Consider the following 26,989-nt stretch of genomic DNA (forward strand, 5'->3'; position numbering starts at 1 on the left):
TGGATCTCAACGGATAACTGAGTCAGTATCATGGTAATCCAACTCTGAATTCCTGGAATATGAAATATGATTAGCTGGTTTTAATCAGGTGTATATTCTTGGTCCAAAGACCTGAGAGGTCAATTAGCAAAAAGGGCTGCCTTTCTCAGGGTGACACACAGGCTCTCTCTGGAAGGGGATGTTGGTATCTGAGAACAACTATTGTGCACTTGACTCTTAAAAGAACCCACAAGGTGCTCAGTCTGGCTTTATGAACATAATTCTAACACATTTATCTCCTCTTTATGCATAAGTGGCAGAAAGGTAGGGGGCTGGAGACGGGGGGCTAAAGGAAGATACACTGACTGTGATGGTACCTCAGAGATAAAACCCAGGGGGTGATGCTTTCGGAGGAGTTTGGGGCAAGAAGGAGAAGAAGGGCATTCCAGGATAGAGAAGCAGCATACCCGGGAGCAGAGAGAGGTGAACTAACATGACCCCATTGAGGACACCAATAGCCCCTGTGTCTGGGACACTGATGCATTGATGGGGGGTGGGGGTGGGAGGAGTGGGTGCTGGGCCAGGAAAATGGGCAGGAGCCCAACTGAAAAGGGCCTTCAGGGGGGCTAAACCAAGTAATTTGAACATTATCCTGAAAGTCACAGGAGGCCAGTGAATGTTTTTTAAGCAGGAGAGTGACTTAGTCAGCTTTGTGAATTACAAAGATTATTCTTGAGTGCCAAGGGGGTAGGGGGGAGACTGGAGGAGGGAATATGGGTTGCTTGCTGTAGCAACCCAGGATGGGTGCAAAGAAGCAGTAGTTACCCAACAATGCAGATATGTCAGTTTTGGGGTGCTAAGGAGAGAATCTGGGTGACTGGTGGATTTCTGGCCCTGCTATTCACTAGGATAGAGGAAAAGAGAGAGATGTAGAGGCAAAGACTGAGACTGAGATGGCTGTGGGGCTCCAATAGGAAGACAGAGTTCCTGGAAGGAGGGAGTGACAAAATGTGGCTCATGGCAAGAAATGTCAAGAAAGAAGGCCAAAAAGAGTGTCCATCAGCTTTGGGAACAGGGGCCATTGGTGGGCTCCCCTGGGAAGGTGGAACTGGACGGCCATGTAGGAGGCGGGGGTTGAGGAAGTGAAGACAACAACAGACACCCTCCAAGAAGACTGACTGGAAAGTAAGGGAGAGAGAGAGAACCGAAGCCGGAGGGAGAAGTAGGGTTGGAGGCAGGCTTCTTCAAAATGGTGGAGAATTGCTCACATTAACAGGATGCTGAGCACTAGTAGGAATGGAAAAGAGACACAAGGCAGAGGGAGGAAGATTGATGGAGCAGGGTCCCACGGGAGGGGGCAAGGAAAGCCCCCAAAGCTGAGGTGGAGGGATTAGTCTCAGACAGGAGACGGCACAGCCCTTTGGTTGAGATAGGACGGAAGGGTGAAAGGATGGGGCCAGACAGATAAGTTTCTACATGGCAGGGGAGGAAATTGAGGGAGGGCTCAATTGATGGCCTCAATTTTCTCGGTGAAGGAGGAGGCAAGGTGATCTGCTGAGTGGCGTGGGGGCAGTGGTAGACAGGAGGTGGTTTAGGAAGGAACAGTTTGGTCCACATAACTGCTAAAAGCAAGCGGGGATGGAGCTGGCTAGGGACACAGAAAGATCTGTGGGGAGTATAGAGCCTCCAGCTGAGCTGGGACAATACATATTTGGCATATCTCAGACTCTCGCAATTGTGACATTTTCTCCCAAAGCCTGTAAAAGTCTAGGTAGAGTAGCAAGAAACTGAATTGTTTGATTGTATTGGTGCCGAGCTTTTGCACAGTGGATGTCACAGAAGGTTAAGAGGGTCAAGAAATGGTAGGATATTGAGAAAAGAGGGTTAAAGTGAGGGGTTATAATAGGATCCAGGATGCAGAGAGAAGTTTATAAAATCAAAATTCATTTGATTGGGAGGATATGCAAAGAGCCAGGAGTCCAAGACCCCAATAGGTCAATGTTTGGGGAACAAAGGGAGTGATGCTGTTGACACACAGTGGGCTATTGATGTTCATGTTATGGAGGCAGACCTGTTTGGGGGCTTGGAAATCAGTTATCTGACAGTTAATCTTACCTCTTTGCTGAAGCCTTTCTTAACTTCTGCATCCCCAAACGTTTTGCTCCAGCCCCTGAACCCACGTGTCATTTTGTTTGCAGACAGATAGTAAAATGAACACTAAAACTGGACCTTCAATATAAGTCAGGAGATTGGGGTTTTGGTCTTATTTCCAAATAAGACCACAGTGTGAGCCACCAAGTAACGGCTGGTTATTTCGACCAGTTCAACTTGCTTAGGGGCACATTATTCTGTCTGTGCACCTTAGGTGCTCACATGTTCCCAGGATTGATGCAATTCCTTTGTTTGCTTCCCACCTTTCTGTGGGCGGAGGGATGGGAACAGCAGAGACCGTATTCCTGCGTTGCTTTAGTTCACCGTTTATACAACACCCACCATTAAAGAACCTGCAAGAGAGTCTATTGGGAGAAGAAACATATTCTGCTTCATAAAATTTCCGAAGGCCACTTTTATTTTAATAGTCTCAAAACCTGATTTTGAGAGTAGCAAGTCCAAGATGCTTATAATGCCATGAAGGCAAATATTCCAGAAGGAAAAAAAAAATAGGCCTTTTAAAATCTGAGCTTTGTTATCTGACTGAGGTCAACAGAGACAGACCAAATCAACAAGCATGACATGAAGGGCAAATTTGCAATTAAAAGAAGAATAGGGAATTATAAAGATGGATGAGCCCCATGACATGCACACCCAAGCCTGCATGGCCTTGGCCTCGGATGCCAGAAATTAATGCTTTACTCTTTAGCACTCGTCACCTTTGGCTCTGAACAGAAAGGCAAATGCATTAAAATAACAACAATTAGAACACTTACTTAGCTTGGAAGGCATTGTTGGTTCCCCTGTGGTCGAGGTCATGACACAGGCATCCCACAATCACCGCTAAAATTTCCACCTCGGTCAGAATCTCTTGAAACCCTGCGGTCTGGGAAGAAGGGGAAATGGCCACAGTCACTACTCAGGGCAGGGAGAATGGATAAGGTTCGTCTGCTGAGCAACAATCAGCTGTTTCCATACTCACATCATTTAAGGAAATGATTAACTGCCACCCCCCTTTGATGGCAGTCAGTTGGGTGGTCAGTTGCACAGCCTAAGGTCCCCACAGTGATGGATTAGCTGGCTGTCATGGTGGCCCACACTGGCACACCAGGACAAAGTTCAGATTATTTTGTTCCCTTTTTAGAGAGGAGATTGCACTATCCAGATACAGTGACAGTTTGGCAGAGGCCCAGAGCAAAATGTGTTTTGTGATTCTACATTGCAGTGAGGAGTGTCTAGTGGTAGGAGGAGAAAGGGGGGCTGTGAATTTAGAAGCGGATGCTATACCCACCAGCTGCCACTTAAATGAGGGCAGGCAAAAGAGAACACCTTAAAATATATATATATACACACATATATATATTTATTTAAAGAAGCAACTTAAAAGCACTCAAATTGTTACATGATAGTATTCTAGAAGTTGTCTTATGAATACCTTAATTCATATTAGCTTGGAGGACAGATTAAATTTATACAGATAATAAGGCAGGGTATATCTTGAAAACTAGGGTTTGGGAGAGGATTTGGCAACCCAGATTGAGAGTCAGGTAGAGTATCTTATTACACAGAATCCTTTTTTTTTTTTTTTAAAGTTTATTTATTTTTGAGAGGGAGAGAGGAGAGAGAGGGAGAACCTGTGAAGGAGCAGGGGAGGGGCAGAGAGAGAAAATCACAAGAAGGCACTATGCTGTCAGCTTGAACTCACGAACCGTGAGAACATGACCTGAGCCGAAATCAAGAGTCCGACACTTAACTGACTGAGCCACCCAGGTGACCCTAGAATCCGTTTTTATTGGCCTCCGGTAGCATGCTTATGAAATGCCTAGGCTCAGTGTGAGATATTTGGGGAGTAGTGGGATATAATTACAGAACCAGGATTCTTTGGTTCCTGCTGTCCTTTGGTTACTTTGGAAGAGACAGTAAGCCTCTGGAAACACAAATCTATGCATTTTCTTGACCCAAAGCCTTCATGTCTTCCTCCTTGTACTTAGTTAAGTCTCCCATTTCATTATTTATTAAAATCTTTATCAGAGGGCAAGAGGAAGGGAAAGTAGGGTTCAAACTGCTTCCTTTCTCATGTATATTTTTTCCCCAAACTCAGGACCACTAGATAGTATCTCTTCTCTTAGAGCAATAAAAACTTTGTTTTTTAATTAATTATGATTTTATTGCAGAAATAACTGAGTAAGTTTCTGTGTTGACAGTTTTATTTTTAAAAATTAAGTTGGGTTCTCTGCTACATTCAGAAATACACGTAATTTCACTAGCATAGCAAATAGGAATGTTAGTAAATTGTTGATGGGGGGAATGAAGTAGTCCATATCAAAGCTGTGTGTGCCCCTTCATTTTAAAATTTGGAGTTGGCTGTTGGTTTTAAGTTAATTTTATTTTACTTTAATGTATTGCCTGAATCGTTAAAAAAAAATAAAATCGTAGTAAGAGACTTAGGATCAAAAACAGTAGTCCTTCATTCTTCCCCTTTCCTGATTCCCAAAGGCACCTAATCTTTTCCTAATTTGGTAATTATTTTCTACCATATTTCTATATAGTATGTCATATTATTAGCACTTGGTTAGTCATTAAGTGCCTATACAGTCCTTCCTATGTGCCGACACTCTCCTAAGAACTCTACAACTGTTTAACTGACTTAATTCGCATCACAGCCATGTGAGGTAGAAACCACAGTTATCCCCAGGTAAGAAGAAACAGAGGCACAGAGAAGCTACGTAATGTCCCTAGGGACTTAGAGCTAGTACGTGGCAGAGGCGGGCCAACTCCCAGCATACAGGTGCCAGAGTTTGCTCTTAAACACTGATGTCTTGTGATGGGTGAGAATTATCTTCACACGTACTCTCTTCCCTCCCCCACACTCACAATGCAATCCAGATACAGTGCTTTCCTGATCTGCACTCTATTCATAGACACTGCTGAGCCAACTAGGATCTGGGGCTTGTTTCCCTTCTGATGTGAATGTTTTTATTTCCTAGAGTGAAGATTTCTTTGAACATCTGAGTCTTCTCACATCCTACACAGCTCTCCAAAGGGGCACACCATTTCTTAGATGCCTTCCCATCCTGGGGACACCCTGTGGTGGCCTGGTCCTGCTCTGTGGTCTGGATTCTCTGTCTGCTGCCAGCTTTTCTCTCCCAGGGTTGACCTCCAGGCTTTTGCATCCCACGTCTCTGTCCTTCTTCATTTCCCCCCTCATTTCGCAGGAGCACATCTGCCAGTGGCGTCGTGAGAAAGGGTATTAACTTTTCAACACTGGGGGAGTGAATTAACTTTTGAGGCTTTGCAGGACTGAAAATGTCTTCATTCAGTTGTTAGCCTCCCCTACAATTCTGGGTTGCAACATTTCCACTCAGAATGTTGAAAGACTGCTGTATGGTTTTCTAACTTCTGAAGCCGTTTCTGAGAAGTATATGCAGTTCTTATTCCTAACACTGTATGCTACTTGATTTCCTCTCCCTTAGAATCCTCTCTCTATCCCTAGGGTTTGGCAATTTTTCAAAGATATGCTTTGGTTTGGGACTTTTCCCCCATCATTTGGCTTGGTAAGGCTTTTCCAACATGTAGGCTCAGTTTCTTCAGTACAATATTTTTGTAATCTTTCTAAAAAATAGTTTTCTTTTTACTGTTGTGCCCTCTTGAATGGAACTCCAATTGAATATTGGACTTCCTGTATTGATTCTTTTATTTTCTTGCCTCTTCTTTCCCACATTTCCCCCCTCTTTCCAGGAATAATAATATTTTTAATTTGTAAGTATTTTCTTGCCTGTTGCTCCTTTTCTCATAGCATGCTATTCTTTTCTCATTACAGTCTTTTATCTCTTTGAAGATAATTATAATTCCTCTGAAATTCTCTTCTGCTCCTTGTTACCTGTTTCCTCTAAGCTCCTTTTCCTCTCTGTTTGCTGGTTTCCCTCAAACACCTGATATCCTTGAGTGTCTACTCATCTAAGAGTAAAGTATTATAAGGTTTGCCACACACCAGTGTTTGGGGGTGGTGTCTGTAGATTTCTGGGCCTTCCCACAAGGTGAGCAGATGGCCAGCTGGTCTTTTGTTGGGAGCCCCAAATGTCAGTATCTAAACTCCTGTTCTGTGGACTTCCCAATCTCTTGCTTGGAAATGGTGTAAACATGGATGTTGACATTATGACAAAAGAGACTTGTATCTTCTCATCTTTGAGAATGTAGACTTTCACTTAATTCTCTCATTTTTGGGATGTACTTCACCTTAACTTTTCTTTTGCTGGTGTCCCCAAGTCTGGGGTTTAGTTTCTGCAGCAAATATTCTATCTCCTGCATAGGTGAGAAGAGTAGGCCTCTGATTATATGGAGAAGGGGTGGGGACTTAGTGTTTTCATCACCCCCTCCCTCCACTTCACCCCATTTTTGTGTTCTCTAATGCCTCTGGATCCTAAACCTTGATAGGTTCTGGAGGGGATGTTTCTCACGTGTACCACTTCCTCCATCCCCTCACCCCAAAGGCACTTGGGTTAGATCTTCCTTTTCTCTACTAAACTATGAACATCCTCCCTCCATTTTCTGCCCTCATACATTATGGTTCCATGAAAGGTGGGATGTGTATCCATTTCTTGTTCCCTTCCTATTTTGGTGTGATTTTGAAGGGAGAAGGGATATAAAGGTCTTTGTCTGTCATCTCTGTCATCTTGAAACTATAAGTCAGTTTTGCTGGGTTTGGATCTTGCTAATAATAAGTAAATCCTGAAAGTCTATCAAATATGAAATAATTATCCACAATACTGTGGAAATCAGTGCTGTAAACAATAGAACTGCACTAAAATTTAGAGAGGTTTTGCCTGTGAAAATGTTATTGATTAGAATGAGCTGATGAATTAGAACAGTAAGAATAGGGATAATGTTAAAATAAGGTAATTAGATATTTAATTGGGAGTTGAAACCAAATGCCTCTAATAGGCTCCAGATCAAAACCCTGAGTCATTTTTAAGCCATCAGTTATCACCCATTATATAAAATGATGGGATATATTTTACTGTGATTTTCTATGCAGCCACTTTCCTCCCCGCCCCTTCCTAGGAATCCACATTGAGCTCTTAAACTATTTGGATCATGGATACTTCTGAGAATTTGATAAAAGTCATGGCCCCTCTTCCCAGAAATTATTCTATAATGTTATGGTATTCACAGACCATGAAACCCAACTCTAGATCATCAGAGTAAAGAATCCCTGAAGTATAGCACACACACAGTCACACAGAACATATTTACCTCTCTCAACTGTGATACCTGAGTTACTGAAGCAGCACCTATCTCTTGACTGTGATTTAAAGCTGCCTGGTAAATGGTTTCTAGAGAATCATCAGGCTTGAAACGTGTCCACCTGCCAGTAAATGTCCGTTTGCCCCTCCCCCACCCCATCCATCTTCCTTGAAACCGTCTTCATTCAGACCTACACTTACCTATGTCGAGGAGAAAAAGTCAACTGCCTGCTGAGGACAATATACTAATCAAAAGAACACAGTGGCAGTGGAAAGTATTATTTAATGTATTTATCCCATGCCTGACTCTATTTTATTCTTTTATTTTCAAATACAATGATATCTTTTCTCTTCCTGACCCAATAATTCTGGGTTTTATTGACCTTTAAATTAATCTATTTTCTTACCTATATTTCTTCACAATCCATATAAAAACTGTAAGGCAATGGGTACAATACATCTAAGCAAAGTGATGGTCAATTCATATAGACCTAGTTCTCACATCACCCTTTCCAGAAAAGTCTGTGGCTACTCTCTGAGCAGGCTTCCAATGATAGTCCTCTCTTGGCTTAAAACGTATGCTGAGATAATCCTGCTTCTGGCCACCAAAGCATATAATCAATGGGATCCAAAGAACCCAGAAAATTAGATTGATTCACGGGGTACCCTAGGCTATCCAGTAATTTCCTTTCATCTGGTCACCGTAAAATTTAAACCAGCTAGGATATATGACCATTTCAAAGCTGATCCCATACAACACTAGTGAATGGAGGAATATCATGGGCAGAGAAAAATGACTGTTGCTTTGTGGCTCCGCAGAATCCAAAAAGGCTTAAAAAACAATAGCCATAATATTAACACAATATAGATGGTGCTACAGAGGCTTCATTCATTTAACAAATGTTATTAAGTGCTTACTATGTATCAAGCAACTGGTATATCTGAGAAAAGGCTTGGGGTATTAACAACAGCTAACACTTCCATAGTGCAGTGTATGCCAGGCACTGTTCTAAATACTTCAAACACATTAACTCATTTAATCTTTCTAAGAACTGTCTAAGGGAAACACTGTTCTTATCTCCCTCATTTTACAGATGAGGATATTGAGGCACTAAACTACACTGTTAGAATGTAACAGAGGTGGATGAGAGCTCAGGCAACCTGGCTCCCGAGTGTGTTCTCATCCACTGTACTATTCTAGCCACTAGGGTGAGGGTGTGGGTACAGTTATGCAGCTTTTATATATTCTTGTGATGATAGAGTGCTAGGTGACATGGCTCTAAAGAATCAGTTGGTGTGTGCTTTATACCATGAAGGATGTTATTCTTGAATAGTAATAGGTTGATATTGCAGAGCCACTGGACATCTTGAGCCTAACATAAGCTCTGGTGCATGAAGATATAACTGATAATAAATAGTGATTTACAAATGAGGGTTGGAGAGAAAAGAGATATAATGGTTTATATGTAACATCCCAACTTTATAAAAATTCTCAATATATGCATAAAAAAAGATTGTAAGTATGTACATCAAAACGTTACCAGTAATGGGATCACAGGTGACTTAAAAATTTTCCTTTGCATCCAAAATTTCCATAAAGAACGTGTGTGTGTGTGTGTGTGTGTGTGTGTGTGTGTGTGTAGGTAAAAATATATATATAACAGCGTGCTCAGCCACCCTGCTGTGTTTCTTTTTTTTTTTTTAATTAAAAAAAATTTTTTTAACGTTTATTTATTTTTGAGACAGAGAGAGACAGAGCATGAACGGGGCAGGGGCAGGGTCAGAGAGAGGGAGACACAGAATCTGAAACAGGCTCCAGGCTCTGAGCTGTCAGCCCAGAGCCCGACGCAGGGCTCGATGCAGGGCTCAAACTCACGGACCGCAAGATCATGACCTGAGCTGAAGTCGGCCGCTCAACCGACTGAGCCACCCAGGCGCCCCATACCCTGCTGTGTTTCTGGAGAAGGTAGATTACGAACTGCATGCTCCTTGTCATATGTGTGAACTGGCATGGGAATCTGAGAAAGTGATGCCAGAAATTCTGCCTTCACATTTGTTTTTGAACCTTGGGTGTCAGAGATACTGAATGATGAGGGATTTCTTGAGTTCATCCTGTTGATTTCAAGATCTGCCACGTGGCAGACTAAGGAGGGAGGGAGTCCAATGATCTACTAGAAATTCCTAATGGTCACAGAAATTCCAAAGTGAAGGTTCTTGGTTCTGAATGTTTCTCCATGGATGCTGACAGCCAGGCACAGAAGCAGAGTCCTCAGTGGATTGGCTAAGGTTGAGGGAGAGTGTGATGGGTTTTTGTAGAGTCTTTCTTCTCCCCTTCATCCTTGTCTCTTCGGGGTAAGAAGAGCAATGAGGCCTGCTCAGACCATTCCAAGGGGTTTTGACAAACATGGTTTTTCAAGGAAGTGCCCTTCTCAAAGAATCTGCACACCATATCCCTAATTTGTGTCATGTCTCAACGGACCTACAGATGACTTCAACTTGGAAGTGATGTGAGCTTAGGGCTGAAACGCAGCATTTAAAGAAACAACACTTAATTTCTGGTTTTCTTAATTTCTGGTGTGCAGAGTGTTGCAGGGTCACTGTCTGGGGTCTTTGTTTGGTACAGTATTAAAATCAAATTTGTTTTAGCCAAAGAGCACTCTTTGAGGGCTTCATTGTAAATGCCACATCCAGGATGCTCATGTCTATCTGTGAAACTTAGATCTGGGAACAAGAATCAGAGGTGCTATGAGAAGGGTGCCTTCAGTCACCCTCCCAACTGAGCACACACCCCAGTGTGGGTGGAACAGCGTCGTGAGAGTTGTTAAGGCACATGTTTGGGCTCCATGGGCATGTACAGCAAGCCCAGCATGTTTCCCTTTGGGGCTCTCTTTTGTTTGCTTCAAGAAGGAATGGCTCCCTCTCAACATACAAATCCAAGGGGCAGGCTGATGGGCATCAACCTATTCAGTTGCTCCAAAGCAATGAGTTTAGGCAGAGGACTTTCTCAAGCTTTAAGGTGGAAACAGATTTCAATTACTTACCAAGAGCACTTATAAACTAACGGATGCTACTTGATGCCATATCCTACCTTCTTTTAAAAATAGAATCCTATTGGGGTGCCTGGGTGGCTCAGTTGGTTAAGCGTCCGACTTTGGCTCTGGTCATGATCTTGCAGTTTGTGAGTTTGAGCCCTGCATGGGGCTCTGTGTTGACAGCTCAGAGCCTGGAGCCTGTTTCAGATTCTGTGTCTCCCTCTCTCTCTGCCCCTCCCCCCGCTTGCACTCTGTCTCTCTCAAAAATATATAAATGTAAAAAAAAAAAAAAAAATTAAAAAAAAAAAAAGAATCCTACCTTTGTCAACCAGGGAGAGAACAGGTGTTAATAGCCACAATCCTCTACTGGGGAAAAAACCCTACTTCACAAACCAGAGCATCTAGATTTAATGGTTATACCCCTCTGGTATTTACAGTAATATTTACCATAATATTTACAGTGTGCTGAGCTGAAAAAGAGGCACTTCAGTCCTATTTTTGAGGTCCAGAGACCAGAACCTTTCCAGCTGTTAGGGGACCAACATCCAGCACTATGTTTATGTGTCTCTTTAACCAAAGCATGTAATGTTACACAAACCAGTTGTAGTTTGTCTAATTATCCATGGGAGTGGGGTAGTTTGATCAAATTTGCTTCTCTTTTTCCTCAAGATGAATGCAGCCAAATACTGATTAAGTCTACAATGACCCTTCCCTTACCAAGCTAAGAGTTGGGAAAACCTTACAGTCTATATTTAAATACTTTCTGTTAAATACTTTCTGTTATAAGCAGAAGCCTCTGAAGGCACTTTTCATCAAACTGTAAAACCTAAGTCATGTTTTGGACATACTGTGACTCTTAACCTAAAATAATGTGGCAAATGTTTGCTCATGGAAGTCTGAGAAAGGCAAAACTTAGTGGTCTGTCTGGTGTAATTACGTGTGTTGAGAAAAACGCTTGGTGCATGAAAAAAAACTGGGTTGATTTTAATAAATTTTATTGGGTTATTTTTTAACCACTTCCAAGACTTAATTTTTAATCTACTTACCACCATAATTTAAATAATTTATTTTGGCAAGTTAAAAGCATACACAGACTAGAATACTATAATGACCCCCCACATATTCATTATCTAACTTCAACAGGATCCATGGTTTGCTGGTCTTGTTTCATCTCCCTGTTCACATGTATTGTTTTGTTGGTTTGTATGCTAGAGTCTTTTAAAGCAAACCTCCAGCATGTGTCAACACACTTTGTTTCATTCTCAAGAAGATCTGATGTAGTCAAAAAATGGCCAAACACCTCTGCTCTCATACTTCGATAAAATGTGTAAAAAGATATACAAATGGTATAATTATGGGAATTTTCAGGTAGGTATCTTAACAAGGCTTGAAAAAAAAACCCAGTTTCTACTTCAATTTAGATAATATAAGAAATATATCTGCATGCATGCAGCACACATTGTATTTCAAGAAGAAACAAGAAAAAGCATATTTGATTCTTAAGGACTTAGCTTTCAACACTAAAAATATATGTGCTTTGCAATATTTTGAGGGCAGAGATTTTTTTTTGTTCCTGTTTGGGAAGATAGTTTATAGTTTATGATAAATTACTACTGAACTGAATATAATACAACATGTGGTTTGTGAGTACAGAAAATGAGGCCGATTACTTGGCAAACATTAATTGTGCAGAGATAGACCTCTCCGAGTACAAGAGACCAGGCTGATGAATTTCAAGAATATGATGGCTCTTCAAAGATTACCCAAATTTGTATTAGCCATCACTGAGCCAAAATTGAACACGGGACTCATGAAGAATTAAAACTTTTTAAAGCTCCCAACTTGACACCCTGAAGTGCCAGTTTTCAGCCCCAAGAAAGTGCCATCACTAAGTTATAAACCGTGGAAAATGGAGGCTGTGATAAACGATCCTGGCTCTGCTGCTGGGTCTCCCTGACCTGGAGGACGCGGCTGGTGTCATAAAACACAAAGCGACAGATTAAGCAGTTTACCAACACCGTAAAAATCTCAAGAATAAATTCCCTTTAATCAAAAATCCTATATTGTAACTAGGCAGCCCCAACCCTGAAACCACATTCATTTCCTTACCAGCCTGTGTCCATAAGCAAGAGCTTATATGTTCCCCGAAATGCCGGACGTGATTATGTTCATACACTTTTACAATTTACATGTCCTAAGAAAAATACCCAGCTCTGGCTGATGGTGCGGGAGAATTTATTTTCACTAGAAAGGGAATGACCCATAACTCATGAATGGCAGCGCTTAAAGTGAGTTATGGAGGTTACTCTCCTGTGTGAGGAAATGGATTGGGTTATCCTTCTGCCCAATTGTATGTTTGGTTATTAGCACACAGGTTCTTAATTATGTGTGGCTTTGCCTTTTCCCTTTTATAAAATAAATGTGGATAAAGGGAAAGTCAACTAGAAGCATGGAGTGCCTAATTGGGGCTCTCAGAGGTGGCCAGAGCGAATAAAAATAGAAATGTTCTTAAATGATTAAAAAGCAGGAGTCATAAATGTAATTTAAACAGTATTCAAATTGATTAGCTCCATAGTTAATTTATAGTGCCCAGTACTGATAATCTGCAAATACATTGAAAATCACTCTTTTCTTAAATTAAATATTTACCATCTTTTAAAGTTACACTGGAAGTCAAGACATACCTACACAAAGATTAAAGAACTGGCTTTTCTAACATGCAGATTTTATTGCATTATTATGGTAATGCTACCATTTATTTTAAGGTAGGTAGAGTAGTTACTACTTACATTGAAAAGGAAATACAATGATGTTTGATAATTATAAACATGATTATTGTTTGTCACTTTATTATACACAGTTACAGAACAAAACAGGTCATTGCACCTCACAATGTTATGATCTACAAAGAAATTAGATTCCTGTTGAGATTGGGATTCTGGTTACTTGGTGAAAACAATTTTATTCAAAAATTAAATTGGTTCTAAAAAAATTTAATTGGTTCTGTCCTTCTTGGGAGGTTGGGGGTGGTGGGGTGGTGGGGTGGTGGGGAGGAGAGTTCTAATTGTGCTTCTCAGATCTCCTTCCAGAATAAATTTTCTATCTCAAAAATCAAGGACTTCTCTGAAAATGGCAGACAGCAGACAGCACATTATCCTCAAGCTGGTGAATAGGACGGATTTTTCTCCCTAAACGTCCCTTCTGCTTTCTAGTTTGAATGATCAATAAAATGCCTTGGCTTATCTCTGAAAATAACCTTGTTGACAACACAAATATGGACTTAAACACGCTACCTCCACATTTAAGATTTAAGAAGCCCCCAGTAAATGTCAGGGGGTGTCAATGTGTTTGCTGTGATACTTGGTTATTATTAGTGTTTAACTGCAATCCCCCACCAGCGCCACACTGCCAGCAGCACCATAAATTTTAATGTGAAGATGTGCTCTTCTCTTTTCATATCCAGTGAATTCTGCAGGATCATAATATTCTATATGAACCCTAGCTGAACCTTAGTGTGATATGAAGGAAAAACAAGATTTCTAACAGTGATAGTTGTTCATCGTTTTATAGTTTTTTAAAAAACTGGACACTAAGCAACATGAATAATATCACTCTCAACTAAATCCACTCATTCAAATGAATCTCTATTGAGCCCTACAGGATGCAGGGCACGGCCCAAAGTGCTAATGAGTACATTTATGGGATAGTAAAGAACACTGACTCTTAAGGAAACCTTTTTCTCCCCCCGCCCCTGGAGAATCTGTCAGAACTCATACATCATTTATAAAACCAAAAAATGTCTCTGCAACCTTAGCACCACCACATACCTTTTATTTTACAGAATACAAACAAAAGCACAGCCATTTTCTTTATCTGGTCTGCATGTTAATATAAGAAATGCATTCTCATCTTTCAATATGTATGTGCTTAATGGAATATTTATTCTACAAGCTTCCATAAACAAAGAGAATTTGTATAATTATTCTTGATCTGCAGGTTTTTATTCCTTGTTTTAACCACAAATAGTAGCTGGCACTACATGCTGTATTTATTCAAGGAATCCAAAATATTTGGTAAATTTTAACTATATAAACATCTCTTTAGAAGCAAAGAATAATATTGAAGATTTCATTTCAAAATTTGGAATTTCAGGCAAGAGGCATGGAATAAATTAGGAAATCATTAGTAGGGTTCCCAGTGAGCTAAATTTCCACCCTTTTACATCAAATCGCCTATTCTTCAAAGTGGTCCATTCTTTTTTTTCTCCCCTGCAAAAGGAACAAAACCTATTCGGTACCTAGACATGCGGTTGAATACTTTTGCAAAATGTAATTCTGAGTCAGTAAGTTTATTTTTCATATTCAAAATGACTTCAGGGTTAAAGGTTTGGAAGCTGCTGCGTATATTTACAATTTGCTTGTCCTGTTGTACATGGTGTCATAATTTGCTCAGCAATGATACAGGACTATGCATCTTCCCACTGTCAGAGACAATGGGTTTAGAAAAATACACACACACCCACAGATGTAAGGTCGCATGTATTATTCCTGCTAACAGCTGGGTGGGCAAGGCAGTCAGAATACAGCTCATCCTGATAGCAGGGGCTCTTTTTGGACACACTGGTTCTGTTGGTGCCTCTTTAAAGAAAAGAGTGCTGCAGTGTGTGCCTTATTATCTCTTGTCCTAGAAGAAAAGAAATACTTTGAGGGAAGGTTGGGAAGGTTTTTTCCCTCTTCTTTCCTGGCAACTGGCTGGGAAACTTTGCCTTGGAGCGCCATCTAGAGGAAAACTTAGCATATGTGCGCCATGCTCTTCTGGCTTTGGGACTCAGGCCAAATCCAGTGGTGGGTGTGTGGTGATTTTTTTTTTTTTTTTTTTTTTTTATATTAAGAGAATATCTTGTTTCTAACTCAACACATGGAAATGCAATATGAGATAACTCAAATGCAAATACAATCACTGATGAGAACAAAACAGCAAAAGCTCCTAACGGTCTTCAGGAGTGTGAGGAGGTTATCATTTTGCCATAGGCTGAGGATGTATTCCAGAAATTAGAATTGATGAGTAAATTAAATTCACCCTTTTCGTCACTGACCAAGTAATCTTTTTTTCATCTCTATAATTATTTTCTTAGTTAAAAAATTCTCATTAACCAGGCTGCCCATGGTCAAGTTGAAGAGACAGCTTGTGTTAGGGACAGAAGTTGACATTTTCAACCTATTGTAACCCTTAGTCAAGTTCAGCAAAATTTAATGAGCAGGAAATAATATCTTTTCCAGATGTGGCTTCTCAATTCAACGTGAGGGAAAAAAACTAACATTCACCAATGTATTCTTTTCAAAGTCAGGGTGGGAACGTTAACAGAGAATGCTCCTCTTTTTGAGCTAGCATTAATACAAAAACAAAACTGAAAACCTCTCACACAGTGCTACTCTTCAAGGTTGCTGAGCAGGCTTGCAAAAATAACTATACCCTTGGAATATTCTGGAAGTATGAATACCCCCATTGTAGAGACAGAGTTTGAGAGTTCTGCTTTCTTCAAGTTGTTGAAAAGGATCCAGATTGTCTGTATTTTGGAAACATTTACTGAAGAAAACTTGTATGTATTTCCTTCTACTCCTAAGTGTCCTCCTCGACTCCATTGCTCTTGCTAACTTCCCCCATCCCAACTATTTTAAGGCTTGTCATAGAAGTCTGTTTTTATCTTTGACATCTCTAACTCACAGTATCAAGGCCATTCCTTTTTTCCTTCATTGAACAAGGCTCCTGCTTACTTATTTTTGGCAATCCACCATAAATCCAGAGGTTCTCCAAAATAACACGTTAATTTCTTTATTGAATGTCTTCTGTGAGCTAGACACATAAACTCTGCACATAGAAAATTATTCTTTGTCTACCGAGATCTGATATGGAAAAGCAAGATGAAAGTGGTTAATTTATTTTTCTTAAAGCAACATTGGTCCTCAAGCAATTAAGGCTAATAGTTCAAAGCATCTTCCTCCCTCATTTGACTGACCAACTGCTTTTATGGGGTACATTACAGAAGAACAGGGCCAGTCCAGTTTTTCTAGGCCAATCTGCTAGTCCTTAAGCAGTTGAGGACCCCAAAACAAGTTCTCAAGTATAAAAGTGAAGACATTTTGGTCCCATCTTTTCATGCTATATGCACACTTGAGTTCAAGTTGATCTAACACACATCTGTTGAAAACGTTCCAAGTGCATGATTGCATGCAAAATGCTGGTGAGGCCCTCAATAAACAAATGTTGGGCAAGCAAGTAAATGTTGAAAGAATAAGAAATTGTCCTTTAGTTTCAAGCTGCTGATTCTATAGCATGAGAATGAGAGATCTGTGCCTTAAAACACACAGCAGAAAGACATGTTGTACTAGACAAAGTGTAGAGACAGAAGTAATTATTGATGTTTGGGGAGAAAGGGGAAGACTTTGGGGAAAAACTGGCATTAGATCAATGCCTTAGCGGATGAGTAAAATTTTAATAGGCAGAGAACGGGGCAGAGCGCTTCATAAGGAAGGTGCAGACGGTCCTTATTCATCTGGCCAAAGGAAAATGTATGTCATTTGGAGTTCCCTATCTTGGGTTTCAATTTTAGTGTGGTTACAAAGATGAAAGCTACTTAAATTTATGTTATAATAATCTGAAACTTGTGTTCTATTTTATACGGTAAATATGTTAATACACATACACATATAGAGTCAGCAGCTTGAAAGTAAACATATATGTTTACATGTAAATACTTATGTTTTGCCATCTTCCCTGGCATTCTCTCAGGACTTCCATGGGCCTGTGGGTAATGCTCACACACCCCTACTATGGCTTTCCACCAGCCTAGAGAGTCTTACCTAGTGATCTCTTTGTTCTGTTACTCATACCCATACCCTCTGCAAAAAGATTACTTTGAAAATCCAAGCATTCCTTTTGTAAAAAGAACCAGTTTCCCGAGATAAAACATTGAAAAGAGACTCAAGCAATCATTCCAAGACTACACCTGCTTCAAGGTGTCAGTGATTTTACAGTTTTAAAGTTCAGAAACTGTTGTGAAATATATACTCCCATAACCAGGGCAGGTAAGTTCTAGTGTAAAATAAATCATATGGCAATTTGTCAGAGAAACTGAAATATGAAGGAGAAGGCTGTTAGGTCCATACAAATGACAGATGACCTTCCACCACCACTGAACACACTTACTGTTAACATTGCAAACATCAGCTGGCACACATTGAAGGCGTGTCTCCAGTTGTGGTACAGAACCATTCGATAATTTTTCCTCACTGTCAAGAGCCACCTACATAGTGTCTGAAATGGGAAGGGAGAGGTTGTATCAGGCAGTTGTATGTGTCTCCAGTGGGCCGTCATCAAAACGATGCTTTCTGTCTGAGTGATCTTCAACAACCAAAGTCCTCCCACAAAGCTCCCATGATTCTCATGGCAATCCCATGAGGTGTGCAGACTGAGTATTATCACACTCAGTTTGGGAAACCTGGCTACCATGTTGTCCCATGTACACTCCTGGGGTCACCCAACATGGAACATCTTACCTCATAGTCAATTTTAAATTTCTGTACCATCCCCAGCTCCATGAACATCCGCAGGGCAGCTGTGATCATGGCGTCAACATCAAGAGAAAAGTCATCAAAATGTATGTCATCGATGGCAAGTTCTGACACCAGAGGGATGTTGGCTGCCTACAAAACAGAAGACATAAGTCAAGCCAAGTTCACCAGCTTTTCCAAAACCCTCATCTTGCTTTCCTTTCCTGCTTATCAGACATGCGACATAAATCAGACCTGACCTGCACTTACACTCTGATACAGCGAAACTCTGAGCTGGAAATGTCTTTTGTTTCTGAACTGCAAATGCCCCAAGCAAATGAAGAGGGTGGGAGGGGGGAAGGAAGCTAATCTGAAGAAAAAATATACACACTGGATCTAGTCTGCAGAATTTAGAATACAAAGCTGTCTAGTTTACTGAAACTGCAGCCATACAATATATACTGATGCATATTACAAAGCACTAAATGCAAGAAACATCTGGGCAGCCAGCAGCTGTGAATTTTAATTGCTGCTATTCAGAGGAGGACATGGGAATACACTGCTTTGCCTTGTTTCTTGTATTCTTAAATCCTTGTTTCTTGTATTCTTATATCCTGTAGCTGTGCACATGCGCTTTGTTACCATGTGTTCTGTATATTCAGAAGGATGAAAAGGATCAGACATCACATCTCTGGCACAAAATGTTCTCTTAATAAAATATAATTGTTTGGAGGATCAGCACAAGCATATGTTTCATCAAAAGAATAAATTTACAATATCACTTAGTTTCATTCTATATCAACATCACAACGTTAATTACAATACTGGTCATGCATATTCAGGGTTTTCAAAACACTCACATTAGGCAGCTGTCAATCAGTTGCCCCACACAAACTTAAAGGGAAGAAAAAATCCTTGGGGATCATTTTCATGCTGATTTAATTGAGTTTAACCATATCCTTGGGGCCACTCTTGGTAAGGGAATAATTTCCACCTTTTCAGGTTATCAGAGACATTCTGGATTCATATTTCTAGTCTAATTGCTGGGTATAAATTATGCAAGGGGTAATCTGTACCCTGGGATTATTTTGGCTGAGCAATGAAATCCAACTCTGGACATTCTAAACATTCTGGAACTTCCTTCCCAACTGCATGCTCCTCCATAACAGCTTACATTTCTAGATTAAAATCTAAACACTGGTTATTCCCCACAACACAGAAGAACAATAATAAATACAGTACAGTATTATCTATATGCACATGGTTGTACAATAGGCATCTAGAACTTTTTCATCTTGTGTGATTGAAACTCTGCACCCAATAAACAACTCCCCATCTTCTCTCCTCTCAGGCCTCTGGCAGTCACCATTTTATTTTCTGTTTCTATGAGTTTGATTACTATAGATACCTCATATAAGTGGGATCATGTAGCATTTGTCTTTCAGTGATTGGCTTATTTCACTTAAGCATAATTTCTTCAAAGTTCATTCATGCTGTACCATATGACAGCATTTCCTTCTTTTTTACGGCTAATATTCCACAGTATGTGTATGAAGCTGACCCTTGAACAACATGGGTTTGAGCTGCATGAGTCCATTTATATGTGTCTTTTTTTAAAAAAAAAAAGATTTTTAAATGTTTATTTATTTTTGAGAGAGAGACACACACACACAGAGTGCGAGTTAGGGAGGGGCAGAGAGAGAGGGAGACTCAGAATCTGAAGCAGGCTCCAGGCTCCAAGCTGTCAGCGCAGAGCCTGACATGGGGCTCGAACCCATGAATCATGAGATCATGACCTGAGCCAAAGCCGGACGCTTAACTGACTGAGCCATCCAGGCACCACTGTATGTGTCTTTTTTCAATAAGTAAGGCATAGTACTGTAAATGTATTTTCTCTTTCTTTGATCCTCTTTAAAAAAATTATTATTTTTTAGTCTATTTATTTTTAGAGAGAGAGAGTGTGTGTGCAAACAGGGGAAGGACAGAGAGAGAGGGCCAGAAAGAATCCCAAGTAGGCTCCACGCTGTCAGCACAGAGCCTGATACAGGTATGATCTGAGCCAAGATCAAGAGTCGGATGCCCCTTTCTTATGATTTTCTTAACAAAATTGTAAGAATACAGTACCTAATAAATACAATATACAAAGTATGTTTAACTGACTCTTTATGGTCAACAATAGGCTATTAGCAGTTATGTTTTGGGGAAGTCAAAAGTTTCATGCGTTATTTTGACTGCATGGGGGTTGGTGCCCCTAACCCCCATGTTATTCAAGGTTCAACTGTAATACATATTCTTTATCCATTTATTTGCTGATGGTTTAGTCTCTGTCTCAATCAGCTTATCTTTTGAGCAATCATTTTCATATATTAGAGGCTTTAGAGTGTTAGAGGTTTTCCTTAGCTATGTGGTCATCTTTGAATTTCAGTTTACAAGTCAGGCTCTATAGCTCCTGTTAGAGCTTCTGCTGCCTTCTCTGGAGGGGGAGTCTAACTGACCTGTTTCCTTGGGAAAGCCACCAAATGCGGGTACCTTTAGAGCTTTGCTCTTTAGCTACTCAGATTCCCCAGAGAAGAATCTTGTGGGTGGAGCCTGGCTGGGAAGGGGGTTGGGGGAAGAGCCTCAGCATGGGTTCCTAGCTTTTCATTCAACAGTGTCTTCAGCATGCACTCCTACCCTCAAGCTCCATGCTGGTGTCTTCCGAACCCCAAGAGCAGCTATTATACCATCTTAAGCCAACACAGCTCCCAGTGTTTATGAAGTGGAGGTGTGAGGCAAAGGATCTGGAGATGTCACTGCTTCTTAGATTCCCTGTTTTCCTGTACATAGCCCCACCTTCATCCCCACTTCCAAAGGTACTTAATTAGCCAGTTGTGGAGCTATCTAAGAGGGGCTCTGTGGTATAAATTGGTTTGCTTCTCAGCTTTTCCCATTGCTGGTTTATTTTGGCTTTCTTGGGTTTGCTAAATTACTTAATACTCATCCATCTGTTTTCTAGCTTTCGAAATTTTGGTATTGTCCAGTCCTCTCCTAATTTCTTTGCTTTTGAGAATTTATGCCTTAAAAAAATCCCTTTATTGTTTTTTAGTGGGGCCCGAGGAAGGAACAGAAGAAAATGAGTTTATTCTACCATTGTCCAAAAATTATTGGAATTATGTTTATTAAATGATGCCTTAAATGATCAGCCTGGAGAACTCAGAAGTAGGCCAACCTCTGGTTTTTAGAAACCTTTGTTTCTCTGTGCATGGGCCTGGCGGCAACCATGCACACCTTTCTCTTATTCTGTACCCCTGTGTGCTCACGTGTGTCAATCCTGACCTTGCCTTTTAGGCTGTAACAATCTTAGAGGTGGCTGCGGTGTTTCTTTCCCTGAGGGAAACGCCAGAAGGACGCTCTGCTTCCACCACATGTTTCATGGATGTCTATGTACTTAGAGTATCTGTGCTTGTTGTAGTTTGTTCAAGTTCAAACCCTAATACAACTGGAAAGCCACTTCCCAAGAGGGTCGAAGCCTTGTCCCAAAAGACACAAGTTTTTCTGCTCCCAGGGGAAGAGTCTGGTTCTGAGTTGGCAAAGGAAGTCTAACCCCCCCCTTGCAGTTGGTTGCTGAGGAGCATAAATGGCAATGGAGCCTGTGCTGCTCTCCAGGTGGCCTCTGTCTTGTAGATTATTAATAGTGTATTCCCTGATGCCATTATAAATCCTCTACACTTCAAAGGCACTAAATTCACTTAATTATCTTAAAAATTAAAGAATATAGGCATTTTTTCATTATGAAATGTTAATGGAAAGGAAATAAGAACATTAGGTTGAAAAATGTAGGGTGACCTCTGGTTCACCAAGACCCATACTTATTGACCTTGTCTTTTTTCCCCTAATAGGTTGATTGATCCACAGTTAAATCATACCAGTCTATAGATCACCCTGAGCCCTGTCGTAAACCCTTGCTGGCACTTGTAGATGCAGAGAAAGTCCCAAGCCTTTCAGAAATGACCAGTTGCAGCTATTTTGAGAAGTATAGATAGTTTTCATCCACATTCCTGGCTTCAAGAGCAGCTTCTGGAGGAAATCATGAAGAATTAAGAGTAGTGTGTGTCCTGAGCAGGTGTGCATGGAGATCTAGTTTGCAAAAGATTTGGGAAGAGCCTTCGGTTGCCAAATTTCCTTGTTATAGAAATACAAGCTCTGCATGTCTTTTGATAAGTTGAGAATGGGACCACATCTTCCAAACCTATAATTACTGTAGACACGGGATATTAACAAAACAAATCAAAGTCAATTTCTCCAAGTGTCAGTCTTCAACTTTTAAATATTTATAAGGCACCATATCCCTAAATCAAAGAGGAGTGCTACAATCCAAAATAACTACTGAATTAATAGCCAGGAAATAACATTTGGATAAAAGAACCATTTACTTTACTGCAGCAATAAATGAAAACACAGAATTATGAGTCCTGGAGCTAATTTGAATAATGTTCAAGAAGTGGGACTCTAGCTGGCTGGGAGTACCTGATATCCTTTGACCATTCCTCTTCTTTGTTTGGGTCTTAATAGTTAAGTGGTTATCAAAGGGACTCATAAAACTGCCTCCTCTAAAATTGAAAAGGTAGCTTTACAAAGAGGCTGTAAAATGTTAAAATACAATCCTGGATCCCCTGACACATGAATATTACATTTTGTGATGCTCAGAAAATGGGAAGAAACAACAAAGTGGGTGGTGGTCCAGCCCAAGCATTTCAAAGGAAAAATGACTTGTTGCCAATCCAGCCCACTCACTCACTGCCCCCTATGGACAAGAGCAGAAGGTGGGGGCTTTAGGATCCTGGGATTAATGAAGACAGGTGACTGAGCTGTGATGTGGAGCGGATCACAAAGTCCTTATATTGCCACACTTTTATAGCTCTTACTACATTCCAGGCACTGTTCTAGCACCTTACGCATATTAACTCATTTGCTCCTCACAAGGGTCCTAAGAAGGAAGGAATATTTTTAATCCCATGTTACAGATGAGGCAACTGGAACAGATGATAGGCAATCTGTTCAAATTCACACAGTTGTGATTGGCAGAGGCAGATTTGAACCCGGGGCATCTGGTTCTAGAGACTGGCTCCTAACCACTACATTGCCTCTAAAAAATGGGCTGATATCAAGCCAAGAGGGTCCCCCATCCCTGTTCTATGCAAGCTAATTTGGATGTACCAGGGTAGTGTTTATGATTTAGATCCAGATAGCTATCAATCCATTTTTCATGATGAACAGCCTTGATCCCCTTGAGGGGACCATGTTTCAGACATATGAACTCGTTTGGGAAGTCTCTAAGCTCACAGCTGCCTTAGGAATAGCCTCAGTTGTTAGCTTTGTTTTGATTAGAGGGAACACAGAGTCAGCTCAATACTCACAAGACCATCCTGAAAACAATAACTAATCTTCTGAAGGAGCAGAAGAAGACTTCAGGCAAATGACTTTAGCTTCTGACTGGTCAGCAGAGCATTCATGGGGCTGATACTACCCTTAACCAGGCAAGGTAAGTGTAGAGTAAGGGAAGCAGCAAACAGGGGAGATGTTGGGTATACAGTAGGAAGATGAGGGATCCTTCTATCTAGATGGGATCCTTTCTGTCAGAAATTTGGGAAGGTTTCTCTGACATTTGGGACACAGGTGAGAAATGCTTAAAACACACACAGATGCACTCAGACTTTAGAGGGACTAACAGTACTAGAAGTAACTAGTTGTTTCCATAGTATATAGTCACATTTCCAGCGGTGAAGAGTGACATTTTAACGAATTTCTGTTTTTGTTCGGGGGTGGGGGGGTGGGGGGAAGAGGACACAATTTCTTATTAGTACAGAATAGTGTTACTTTCCTAAATCAACTTCTAAACAGGGAGGCTGGGATATTTGGGAACCCACAACACGTGAACCATGTGGGGAAAGATGCAGAGTTCAAAGGAAAGAGGGCTACAAAGCCCCAACAGCGTGCGGCCCACAGAGAAGGTGCCGGCCTAGCACATTGGCAGGTAACACCCACTCACTTGTCTGCAAAAACACCACCAGAAGCCACAAAGCCTGTGAGCCAGCTGGTAGCCTGTGTGGCAGTGATGTGAAGATCTGAGTCCTGTTCTTGGGGCCAGACAAACAATAGTGAGATGATCAAACACTGCAGCTGACGGGCTCAGTTTATATGCGGAACAGAAGAACGAATATAAATGCCTAAGAATTGTCCAGAAATATTTTTAAAAGAATTGTAAGGTCCTATCTTATCTCAGATTAAAATATAAACATATTTTAACATGTTTATGTATTAAAACATAGGCTTTATCCCTTTAACTCAGCCTACACCATTTTTATCATGTAACTCCCTCTTCAAATACCTGTAAGTGTTCAATGTGGCCTGCTGAATGAAGTGAAATTCCTTAGCTCAGCATTCAAGGTTCTTCATAAATATTGCCCATCCAGTGTTACAATCTTCTAGCCTTGTATGTAAGCATCAGGTTGGGCATTTCATTATCCTTATTCTCATCTTTCCCTCCACATTTCAGATTATTCTACCCCTACTCCCCCATTAGGTTTGACTTCTTTCTTACTCTGTGCCAACAGAAATTCAAACCTCAACTTCTTTACAAGTTCAGTCCCATTCATTCATTCATTCCTATCTCATCCTATAGCAATGATTTCCTTCTCTGCAGTGATATAAATCACTGTAATATTTACAGTCACTTTATCTTCTAGAGTTTTTAAGTATATACATTAAAGCAGTAAGTAGGTCCCTGAAGCATGTGTGCAACTGGTTTGAATGTGATTATTTGTGATTTGCGGAGGAGGGTCCATAGCTTTCTTCTAACTCCTCTGTAGTTTAACATGGATTCTGTAGCTTGGCAAACTCACCAGGTGATCCTTACGTACATTCAAAATCTGTTATGTACATGCTGGCAGCTGTTTCCTCCCAGAATCTTGGTACACATGAATACCTAAGCTTCACCTAAAGAGGGCCAAAGCTTCCCATTACATAGTAAGTCAAAGGGCATTTTATGTACTTGTCTTTATTAAGTGCATAAAAGCAAGGAAAATTGGTAGTCAAAAATCACTGTCTTGAAAAAGAGAGGAGGGGCGCCTGGGTGGCGCAGTCGGTTAAGCGTCCGACTTCAGCCAGGTCACGATCTCGCGGTCTGTGAGTTCGAGCCCCGCGTCGGGCTCTGGGCTGATGGCTCAGAGCCTGGAGCCTGTTTCCGATTCTGTGTCTCCCTCTCTCTCTGCCCCTCCCCCGTTCATGCTCTGTCTCTCTCTGTCCCAAAAATAAAATAAACGTTGAAAAAAAAAATTTAAATAAAAAAAAAAGAAAAAAAAAAGAAAAAGAGAGGAAAGTTTAAAGAAGTACTAACTCCTAGGTACAAAATATGTCCCTTTTCTTACTAATATTTAATTATCCTCAATTATTGCTTAATTCACTTTGGTTTTCTAGACTCGAGTAGACCTATAACTTTGAATCTCTTAATAGGAGAATGAAACTTTTATCATCTCTTAACATGAGATTTTCAGAAATTTCACCAGAAGTTAAAAATCTTATGGCTTTTCTTTTATTTCTGTTTGAGCAGTCCTAGTTAAACAATCTTAGCTATACCTGTTTTCTATTGATCTCAGGAAAGATCTTTGTTTTCTTTCATGCAACAACATAAGCCTTAGAAGGCATGGTTCCTACAAATTTTTCTTGTCATGGTGAGAACCAAAAGTAAAAGAAACATCAGAGTGACCGTTACCTTTTAAAATAGAGAAATTTTCTTTTATGTGACTGTCTTTTTAACACTGGCTTTTCATATTTCTAATGTGCCCTTATTATTTATGTTTATGAATTAAACAGTCTCCATTGCAGCACTGAACATTTAAACACTGCATTTCAAAGAAACTAGTCATTTTAAAGGAGATTTTATTTTTTTGTAGTATGTGGCATTTAAGATAAAAGATAACTTTTTTTTTAAAAAGGTATCAAGTATTTCTTCTTAAACACATACAGATATCTCATGTCAGTTGGTGCAATATTTGTTTATATATTACCATGTTTTCTGTAGTTTCTTTACTAAAGAAAATTTTTTAAAAGTAAGAGTACAAGATTAATCCATCTTGCATCAAGTACATTACAATGGTCTTAAAGACAGGGGGTAAGGTGAAATAGAATTGGCGCTGAGAGATGATGATGTGTTCAGTCTTTAATATAAAATCAAGCCTGTGGTCCCTAAGTGAGGTGAGCACTCTGAGGTAATTTTTCTTAAAAAATTTTTTTCTGTTAGAAAAGTTTACTACTTTCTTAATAAAGTTTAGTCAATGTGCTATATCAAAGTGTTGCTTTGTTGTTGCTAGTGGTAGTGGTATATACATAAACTTTATTCCAAAAAAGGTTTAATGTGAATTACAAAAATCTATGCAACAACAAAGCATAAGGAAAAATAAAAATAGGCCAGAAGGACAAATCAAAGGGAAGCTAAGGATAGGAATATAAATCACGATCAGAAGTGAAGTTACTAGACAAAATGCATGCCCTAGCATCAAGACATTTGTAAGAACAGTCAGAAATTTGTCTGTAAGCATCCCAGCAACCACTACAAAGAGAATCTGGTATGTTAGATAATTTACAGAGTTCACAAGATTTTTTAAAAAGACAAGGGCTAAGGAAACCCATAGAGACAAAGCTATGTTATCTCTGAGTCTAGAGAGAAACACCTCTTGTGGTTTTCAGGGAAAATTTCCCCAAGCCAGTAATTCTCAAAGTGTGGACTCCAGACCAGCTACATCATCACCTAGGAGCTTGTTAGAAATGCAAATTCTGGGGGTGCCTGGGTGGCTCAGTTGGTAAAGCATAGACTTTGGCTCAGGTCATGATCTCACAGTTCATGAGTTCAAGCCCCGCATCAGGCTCTGTGCTGACAGCTCAGAGACTGGAGCCCGCTTCAGATTCTGTGTCTCCCTCTCTCTCTGCCCCCTCCCCCACTCACACTGTGTCTCTCTCGCCTTCAAAACTAAATAAACATTAAAAAAAATGATGCGAA

General features: G+C 40.4%; 1 protein-coding gene across 3 annotated transcripts in view; it reads right to left on the reverse strand.

The window, feature by feature from the left end:
- The window catches only part of PDE11A (phosphodiesterase 11A), a 405,024-nt gene that overhangs the window by 70,608 nt on the left and 307,427 nt on the right, over positions 1-26,989 (reverse strand). For all 3 annotated transcript variants that reach the window (XR_006712991.1, XM_045480319.1, XM_045480318.1), the window contains exons 11-13: positions 17,962-18,108; positions 17,612-17,719; positions 2,907-3,016 (exon numbers count right to left, since the gene is read on the reverse strand). Coding sequence is in view for 2 of the 3 variants with exons in the window: in XM_045480319.1 (XP_045336275.1) it covers positions 2,907-3,016; positions 17,612-17,719; positions 17,962-18,108 (365 nt within the window). In the remaining variant the exon portion in view is untranslated. The remainder of the gene's footprint in view (positions 1-2,906; positions 3,017-17,611; positions 17,720-17,961; positions 18,109-26,989) is intronic.

The sequence above is a fragment of the Leopardus geoffroyi genome, chromosome C1 (assembly GCF_018350155.1).
Source record: "Leopardus geoffroyi isolate Oge1 chromosome C1, O.geoffroyi_Oge1_pat1.0, whole genome shotgun sequence".
In the NCBI taxonomy this organism is placed as follows: Eukaryota; Metazoa; Chordata; class Mammalia; order Carnivora; family Felidae; genus Leopardus; species Leopardus geoffroyi.